Genomic DNA, 9,880 nt, shown 5'->3' on the forward strand with positions numbered 1-9,880 from the left:
AACCCCGCCTTTTCATGTTACTTCGCCCCTCAGCGGCTCAGCAGTAAATCTGAGGGCTTATAATGCTAAAAATCAAGTTTCGATACATTTGTTTGGCAGAGCACAGATAGCCCATCGTGTAGTTTTCTTGCGCTTAGATCAAATCCACAAGCCCCTTCGTCTTGAGGACCCACTAACAGTGGTTAATGGTCCAAATGTAATTTTGTTCCATGGACCTAATGAAGTCAGTACCATCACCTAACCCTACAAGTACCAATAGAACTGTTTCTCACAGATCTAGGTAGTTAGGTTTGTACACTATAAAACCCGTACTATCTAAGCCGTTCAATTCATGCACATATTAAGTTTTGGTTTAATAGCTTTACTGATGGTTTTGTTATTGATAAATGTATATGCTACTCCTTAAAATATAAAAGCTGGATTATCAATATATGCTAATATTATCATCATCATCATCTCAGTTTAGGTCACGTTATTCCCTTCACAAAGTTGAAACCGATTAAAAACAGACTTTTATATTATTAGTTTTCTGTTATATTTTTTAAATTCTTTTACTCACATTTTTTGTGCTACATTCACATGTTACATATTTGAAAGTGTATAAGATTTGTTTCAAGTGTTTATACACAATATTGTTTAAGTCACTACACCAACGTTTTCAATAATATTGTACCTTAATAAGTCATGTAAAACTTGCACCTCCAACACACCTTTTTAACAATATTGTACCTTATGAGAAGTCATGTAAAACACACACCTTTTTAACAGTATTATACCTTAAGAGAGATCATGTAAAACACACACACACCTTTTAAACAATATTGTACCTTGAGAGAAGTCATGTAAAACACACCTTTTTAACAATATTGTACCTTATGAGAAGTCATGTAAAACACACACCTCTTTAACAATATTGTACCTTATGAGAGGTCATGTAAAACACACACACACCTTTTTAACAATATTGTACCTTGAGAGAAGTCATGTAAAACTCGCACCATTTTTAACAATATTGTACCTTGAGAGAAGTCATGTAAAACACACACCTTTTTAACAATATTGTACCTTGAGAGAAGTCATGTAAAACACACACCTTTTTAACAATATTGTACCTTATGAGAAGTCATGTAAAACATACATCTTTTTAGCAATACTATACCTTAAGAGAAGTCATGTAAAACACACACACACCCTTTTAACAATATTGCACCTTGAGAGAGGTCATGTAAAACACACACACCTCTTTAACAATATTGCACCTTGAGAGAGGTCATGTAAAACACACACCATTTTAACAATATTGTATCTTATGAGAAGTCATGTAAAACTTGCACCTTCAACACACGTCTTTAATAATATTGTACCCTATGAGAAGTCATGTAAAACACACACCTCTTTAACAATATTTAGCATACTTTCATACCTTTCAACACTACTGAATCTTACAAAACACACAAACAATAGTTATGCCTTCAACATATTTAATTTCTTTAACAATCTTTGTCTTGCTTAATAGCCCATATGAGGATGTAAGTCCAATCATTTATTATTTGGTTGTTACTAGTTACAAGTTTTTGTCTCAAACATAATTTTCCTTGGCTTCTCTACTCATCTTTTTAGGGCTAATACAAACATAAGAAATATTGCCAGTTTCATTTTATTCTGGAAAGTTATTTTCAATGTCTAATTTGTTACACAGAAAGAGTGGACATAAGGCATAGCTCAAAGTTGTCACAATAAGATGAGAACAAAATAAAGAAGATAAACAGGAAGAACATTACAGACACATACAAGAAATCTCTCTCAAGAGATACAGAGAATATATAAAGAACATAAAATAAGAACAGTACTGAAGAAGCCACAACACAACTGATCACACCACACTGCCTTAAGACCTGATGAAAATACCATTCTCTGTGAATGTTGGTACCAATAAACTAGAGAAGAAAGAAAGATAAACAAAAGTTAGAAAATTTGGAGACATACAAGACTTGGCAATACTGATTTACTTGCAATAGCCTCATCATGCAAGGAAGACCATACAATAAATTGGAATAATACTGAAATAATAGAATATGAATCATACACAAGAAGAAAAAGCCTTCTACATCTGTCCAACTGATAACACACTCGCTCAACCTAGCATAGAACCTGGATGCTCCTCTGAAAAATATTTAAATAGTTAGTTGATTCAAGCTCTAATGGGGGAAATCCCAGTTAATTTGATAAAAAGTCAGACTTTTGTCAAGATGACAGAGTTTAATCCAAGCCACTACCCAAACAAAAAAATAAGTATTTTTGGAGACTTCCCTGAAAATAGCAGACAGGTTAACAGCTAAAACATAGAATAAAAACTAGTTAACAATTAGTATCTAATTGTTAAATACACATTTACTAATTAATAATGAGATTTACATGATTGTATAGACTAAAAGCCACAACCTTACCATAAATACTCTAGATATGATATTTTGTCTCTACATTAGACTTCTAGAAACAAACTTAACACGTTTCAGATGAACCATAACAGCAAGAAAGTGAAGACACTAAAATGTAGTTTTGAATACATATTTTATTAAGCAATAGATTTTTCTACATGATAATTACACAGAAATTGTCACATATAACTTTATTTCTTAGCACAACCTAACCCACCAATAAAAAGTACTATTCCTTGGGAAAACAACACATATACAAAAAGCTTGTTTATCAAATCCAAAATTGTGACATTTCTTTTCATACAGTGCTCCATAGTATATGTAAGATCCAGTCCACAATTTTCCCATATTTACAAAAACAACAACAACAGTAAGCTAACAGCTCAGCTTATCTTCACTTTATTAAAATATCTGTAAATCTGCTGGTTATAATTAAACCAAAAGGAAATTACTATTAAAAAACTCATGTGGATTACATGCAGTTCTCTACAGAGTAGCTGCTGGACTCACAAAATGTCTGAAAAAAATCACATTTTGAATTTTTTATTGGTAATCAATTCTCCATGATAATTTAACCAAAGCAGCTTGATACATAAGATCTTAGTTAATAAAAAGGAATCAAAATCTGATATTGTGTGAAAGAACAAAAAAGAAGTAACAGTCTATACGAGTCAACCAGTCTTTAGGCTTAATATTATGATGAAATAATCAATCATCTTAGAGTAGAAAAAAAATAAAAATTAATATTTACAGTTGTAATACATCTGCTATTAACACAAAGAAAAAACACAACTACCCTAACTAAATGTTACAACACAGAGAAAAAAACACAACAACTACCCTAACTAAATGTTACATCACAGAGAAAAAAACACAACAAGTACCCTAACTAAATGTTACATCACAGAGAAAAAACCCAACAACTACCCTAACTAAATGTTACATCACAGAGAAAAAAACACAACAACTACCCTAACTAAATGTTACATTACAAAGAAAAAAACACAACTACCTTAATTAACTGTTATAACGTAATATTTAGATCCACAACTTTGCAGCATACTGCTAGTTGCCTTTCTAAATTAAGGAATTAAGTCACATGTTTGTTGAAACAATTTTTCAAATATATTTCTTGATCTACAGAAATGCTTCCAAACTACAGTAAAGCCAATAATCACAAAACAAATATAGAGAAGCGAGCAAATATATTAGACAATTAACAGTTATCACAGTAAAAACACCCCCTTCAAATATAAAATAATATATAAAAATGAGAAAAAAAGCTTGCTGTCACGTAATTATACTACATACTAACAATAATCTGTGATGCCATTCAAATGAATCTAACAATTGTTCTCTGAAAAAAATCCTATCAGATCTAACATTGACAGGATATATTTTAAGCAAAAATTAGTTAAAATCCAAAAATAATGAAGATTATTCTCCAGGATAGATTTAGAAGATAAAATACTCTGTTAAAAGTTAAAAGATTTTCATTTTTTATCCAAACTTTTGCAGAGAAAATGTTGTTTTCACTCACACTATATTAATTATGTTATTTATTGAATACAATAAGTGGGGAATTTCTAAGTTTGAGCATTCTATTCAAATACCTGTACAGTTTTTAATTATTAAAAGAAATATATATAAATCGCATGATATGTCTAAAAAGTGTGTACACACATCTGGCTGAGAAGACTACCAACAAATGCTCAATATCTCTACCTAATGTATTATTAATAAACGTATTACAACAATGTTGACTAAGATGTGGACAATACTAATCAGCTAATTTTGGTAACTGACTTTTGATTAAAAGTATAACCAAAATATATTATCAAAATACTGCAAGGCACAACTATAAAATATCAAACTAAACATTTGAGAAGTTTCTCTTGAGTGTAAAGCTGTAAACAAGTCTTCCTAAGCATGTGTAACCTTTATAACAGTGAATCATTAACATAACTAAAAGTTCTTAATGTAAGTCATGATTTATATGTCATTTTATTTTAGGCATTTTGTATTCCAGAAAATGGATATAGAAGATTAAAGAAAACAATAATAGTAAAACATTCATCATACAAGAGAGGCTACTGTTCAAATATCTCATCTTTAACTCTAGCAATGAAAGAATTGGGGTCAAAGTTTCTAGTTGTTGCAAACAAGAGTAATCAAAATTTTTCAAAAGGATCTATCAGACAGTCACGTAAAATGCTGTCAACATTTCAAAGAAAGACTAAAAACATCAGTTATGATATTTAAATAAAAATGTGCATAATAAAGTAGTTTTAGTTACAAGAAGCCCTCTATTAACTATGTCGTTACTCAAATATTCAAGTTGTCTTGCGTATGTCAGCAAGATGACGTATATGAAGTCCTGTCAAAATATTTTGCTTTCATCTCTTGTTTTCAAAGTCAAATTTGACTAGCAATTTATACATTACCTGATAACTAAACTAACATCCAAATAATACTGTACTACATTCAGAGCAAACACTGGCGTTAGTCACAACTAAATTCTAAAAATGCAACTCATTAAGCAGTAATAATACCAAACAACTTCGATTGCAACTAACAATGCTAAAATACTGCTCAAATGTAATACTTATCTCACAAAATGTATGCTTGCTTTCAACTTTAAGAGATGATGAAAGAAAGACTAGAAACAAGAGAGAGGAAAATTACCAGAGAACAGTAGCTGTCATTGGGAATTTGAAAACACGGTTTGAAATTATTAATTCAGATTTCTGCAGTTCTTTATAAATGCACAATTCTTGATACTGTTTTATACTGTGCAGGATCTAGCATAGATCAAGATACGTTAAAATGTGGATAAAGTGGTAGATAAAGAAATCTGTCACACTATGTTAAAATGTAAATAGTGATAGGCAACAGTACCTGTTAACCTTTGTGACATCATAGGTAAATCGTTATCCAACCTTTGCAACATCCTAAGTAAAGCATTATCCAACTTTTTGATATCCTAGGTAAAGTGTTGCCCAACCTTTGTCGTACCATAGGTAAAGTGTTGCCCAACCTTTGTCGTACCATAGGTAAAGTGTTACCTAATCTTCGTGGTATCCCAGGTAAAGTGTTACCTAATCTTCGTGGTATCCCAGGTAAAGTGTTACCTAATCTTCGTGGTATCCCAGGTAAAGTGTTACCTAATCTTCGTGGTATCCCAGGTAAAGTGTTACCTAATCTTCGTGGTATCCCAGGTAAAGTGTTACCTAATCTTCGTGGTATCCCAGGTAAAGTGTTACCTAATCTTCGTGGTATCCCAGGTAAAGTGTTACCTAATCTTCGTGGTATCCCAGGTAAAGTGTTACTTAATCTTCGTGGTATCCTAGGTAAAGTGTTACCACTCTTAGAAACCAAGATCCCTACTAAAAGCATCACATTTTCATACTTCAACGTAAATAAACTACTTATTTAGTGTTTAAGTTCTTGCATCAATTTAACAGTATAATCGATATCAGGTTAAATTATTGTCCTTAATAATCTGAAAATTTAGAGTATTGCATCACACTAAACACAAACAATATTAATATTACTATACAAAAGTATTAACGTGGAAGTTGACAGTAAAGACTTCATTTTCTGAGAACACATTGTGACTACAACAATGAAGAAATATATCCATCCTACCCTTGGCTGGGAGCTAAAGTTTACAGATATGCTATGTACATTAAGGCCCAGCCTGCAGGCCCTATAGATAATAAGCAGAGGAACTGAAGAAGAAAGTCAAAAACATCAGTCACTGAGAATATCAGATATTTCAATCACAGGCTAGATCACCTATCCAAGGTTGATAAAACACAGGGTCACAAAGAGAAGAACTTAAGAAAAGCCTGGGGTGGAACCGGAATACACTCGGGAACACTGGCCTTATATTCCAGTCCTTCCATATTTCCCACTGTCTCCTCTTCTTCATTTGGCTGTTGAGGTGTAGTGTCCACACATGGATGGCCAAATGACTACAACACAAAAATGTAAAAAGTTAGTAACATATATTAAGTCAAGACAACAAAATCAAAATAAATACTTGAGCTCAACAATCTGGATCCATCCCTCACTTAAAAGGCTTAAAATTAGAGATAGAGTATGTTTACAATCTGACAAGAAATGAAACCTAAAACCTACTGTTAGGTTTATAGCAGTGACAAAAAGTCTAACAAATCCTCAGGTGTACTCTACTCACGATATTGGTATTTCCATAGTCAGAAGTAAATATTAAACCAGATATATTCCAGTTGCAGCGACATTTTATTAATCTATAGGTGCATAAAACATCAAATTTAAGAATATGTACTAAGAAATAATTGTACACACAGAGACAGCCATAGAATTATTCTACTGAGCTCATCATCATGGTTCGTTCCTGTTGAAAACCTATTACGTAAAGTTGAGCATGGCAGTTATGTATGGACCACAGAGATCCTTGTAATTAGTTTAAGGGAATTCACCATTTAACCATTTTTCTATCATTAGTAATGCTTTCAGATGTTAAGATTGAAATAATGCTCATGACTTTCTTGTTTCATGTAATGATAGCAGGGCTGTAAGTTCCATTCTACTTTGTTTTATAACTTTAACTCTTTATCTTCATGATTTAGGTCAAGTGTTCAATGTTCCATTACACACTGCTTTATCAGGTTTGAATATATTAACTCTTCATCTTTCTGATTTAGATCAAGTGCTCAATGTTTTATCTTTATTACTTTATTAGATAGATGACTAGTGCTTGAACAGTGATCTAGCCAAGTCAAATTTAGATGACTAGTGCTTGAACAGTGATCTAGCCAAGTCAGATGTAGATGACTAGTGCTTGAACAGTGATCTAGCCAAGTCAGGTGTAGATGACTAGTGCTTGAACAGTGATCTAGCTAAGTCAGGTGTAGATGACTAGTGCTTGAACAGTGATCTAGCTAAGTCAGATGTAGATGACTAGTGCTTGAACAGTGATCTAGCTAAGTCAGATGTAGATGACTAGTGCTTGAACAGTGATCTAGCTAAGTCAGATGTAGATGACTAGTGCTTGAACAGTGATCTAGCTAAGTCAGATGTAGATGACTAGTGCTTGAACAGTGATTTAGCTAAGTCAGATGTAGATGACTAGTGCTTGAACAGTGATCGAGGTAAGTCAGATGTAGATGACTAGTGCTTGAATAGTGAAATTTGTTGCACTAGGACGAATCATCGCACACACTGTAAATGCATTATAAAAGTGATATGCAGTGAATTCTTTAATGTGGATCATGGGTGGTAAGATGGTGTAAACCATCTGCTTTCCCACTGGTCAGTAGGTCAAAATTAGGGTTGACCTTATTACTTTGCAATAAATACAAATATCCGTTACTTAGCCACATATTTAGAAGAAATTTTAAACCTGTAGTAAATAAAGTGTAGAATGTTCAACCGAAACAAACTGCTGAACAGTTCGTTTCTGTGAGCCAATTACCAAAGTTAACCACTAAAATATTTGGTATTGAAAATAATATCTCTATTTAAAACTCTGAAAATGTATTATAATCTAACCGTATCCCTCCATTGTGCAAACTTTAAAAAGATCAGTTGACCAAGAGTACATTTTAGTTTAAAGTTATACATTATTTCCTTTAAAACTACATGATTTTGGTACAAGTACTAATGCTTCTAATACCCAATGACCAAACAGGTAACTTTTGTTAACAAAAGTATACACCTCACCTTCCAGAACAAACAGCGACAATGGCGACACAGGAAGAGACAGTCAGCATATTCCTCCTTCAAACCAAACACTCTGTAATTCAAAGATACTTGTTACATATGTACTTGTGTTACATAAGACACCATGCATAAGTACCAGTAAGTAGATGTTACAATAATTACATTAAAAAAAATGGAGCATTATTTACACCATGAAGCACTATATATAAAAACAGTGTATTATAATCAAGACTCATCACGTAAACAGCCAAGATGTGATTTTACCAATGTTATCTACGTCACATTTGTTCTTCCAACAATTACTAACACAAACAGCATTTGGACCCTGCTATCTGTTGTATCCCAACTGTCCTGATGATGGCCAATATTAGATAAAAGGCCTCATCAGCAATGGATATGGCATATGTAGAGTGGTTAACATATTGTTATAAGTTTTTCTTTAATTTAACTCTTAGCTTCTTATAATATGTAGCAAATACCTAAGCCTAGCTAACAATCTGTAATGCATAAAAATCATAGGTGGGGGCAAATATACAGAACAACAAATGAACAGGCTTAATAAGATTGTCTTTATCCTGTTTAGGAGAGTGAAAACAATTTATTTCAAGTTGGGATTTAACAACCAGCATCAATCTTTTAGTTAAAAACTCTTGCTTTTATATGTTTGAAGTTTTACTAAGTTCTTTTGAATCTGAAAATAAACTAGTTCAAAATTAATTACCTGATTCAAAAACAGAAAACTGATCATTAATATGTGACATTATTGTAATCTTGTTAAGAGAGTTAGCACAAAGGATCACATATAAAGTGTAATAAACTTAAAACAAGACTAAAAACTCGAGCACTTTCAAATAGTTGACTATTCTTCTTCAGGAGAACTATTATTGTAAAATATGCAGAGTCGGATTAAGGTGGGGGATTGGTGGAGCTATAGCTCCAGGCCCACACAAAAAATAAGCCCACTATCCTAAAAACAAACTTGATTCACTGCTCACAGTATGAAAAGGTACCACAGTGGTTGGGAGAAATCAAAAGCCAAAAAAAGAAGAGGACACAAAACTGAAAAAAGTATTAAAAACAAATAAAAGAGTTTTGTCCACTTAAAAAACAGATGTGCATGAGGATTATATGGAGGTGCCTAGAACTGAAAGTGAAAACTCGGTGAACAACAAAGCTTTGGAAGTGAGTAGTGCTAGAACATCGAATGCTGAAATGAAAATTTCTGATGATGAACACAAAGAAACACTTCACTAATGATTTAGAATAGTGGGAAGTTTCTGAATCTTTGTGAGAATATTATAGTCAAAATGGTGTTACCAACTGTCAACATACCGACAGTGATATTAGTGCTTCATAGAAGGTGTTTCCAAGAGAATCTTTTCAAGAGACGTTGTACTAAATGACTATTTTTTTCAGTTAAGAAAGTTAGAAGAGACTGGCTTTACTATTCACCAACAACCGGCAAATTATATTGAGCTCACTGTAAATTATTCATAACAATACATGAAACTGTGTATTTAATTATGATGGGATATGCTGATTGAAAGCATACCATGACAGACTTAAGATGGCACGAAAACAGTCCATTGCATGCAAATTCCATCAAGATTCTAATAGAGTGGAGAATCATCGGTCAATCCATTGATGAAAACTTAACAGCACAATATGAATCTGTACTGGCACCAGGTTCTTCAATGAGTACTCAGAATAATAAGGATGCTTTCAGCACTGGG

At 32.6% G+C, this 9,880-nt stretch overlaps 1 protein-coding gene across 1 annotated transcript in view; it reads right to left on the minus strand.

Moving 5' to 3' along the window:
* Positions 1-2,554: 2,554 nt before the first annotated feature.
* The window catches only part of LOC106474547 (F-box only protein 25-like), a gene marked incomplete at its 5' end in the record, with an annotated part of 19,575 nt that continues 12,249 nt past the window's right edge, over positions 2,555-9,880 (minus strand). Inside the window, 2 exons of the mRNA XM_013935237.2 lie at positions 2,555-6,415; positions 8,148-8,220. Of these exons, the coding sequence (XP_013790691.2) occupies positions 6,263-6,415; positions 8,148-8,220 (226 nt within the window). The remainder of the gene's footprint in view (positions 6,416-8,147; positions 8,221-9,880) is intronic.

Source organism: Limulus polyphemus, unplaced genomic scaffold (assembly GCF_000517525.1).
Source record: "Limulus polyphemus unplaced genomic scaffold, Limulus_polyphemus-2.1.2 Scaffold7343, whole genome shotgun sequence".
NCBI lineage: Eukaryota > Metazoa > Arthropoda > Merostomata > Xiphosura > Limulidae > Limulus > Limulus polyphemus.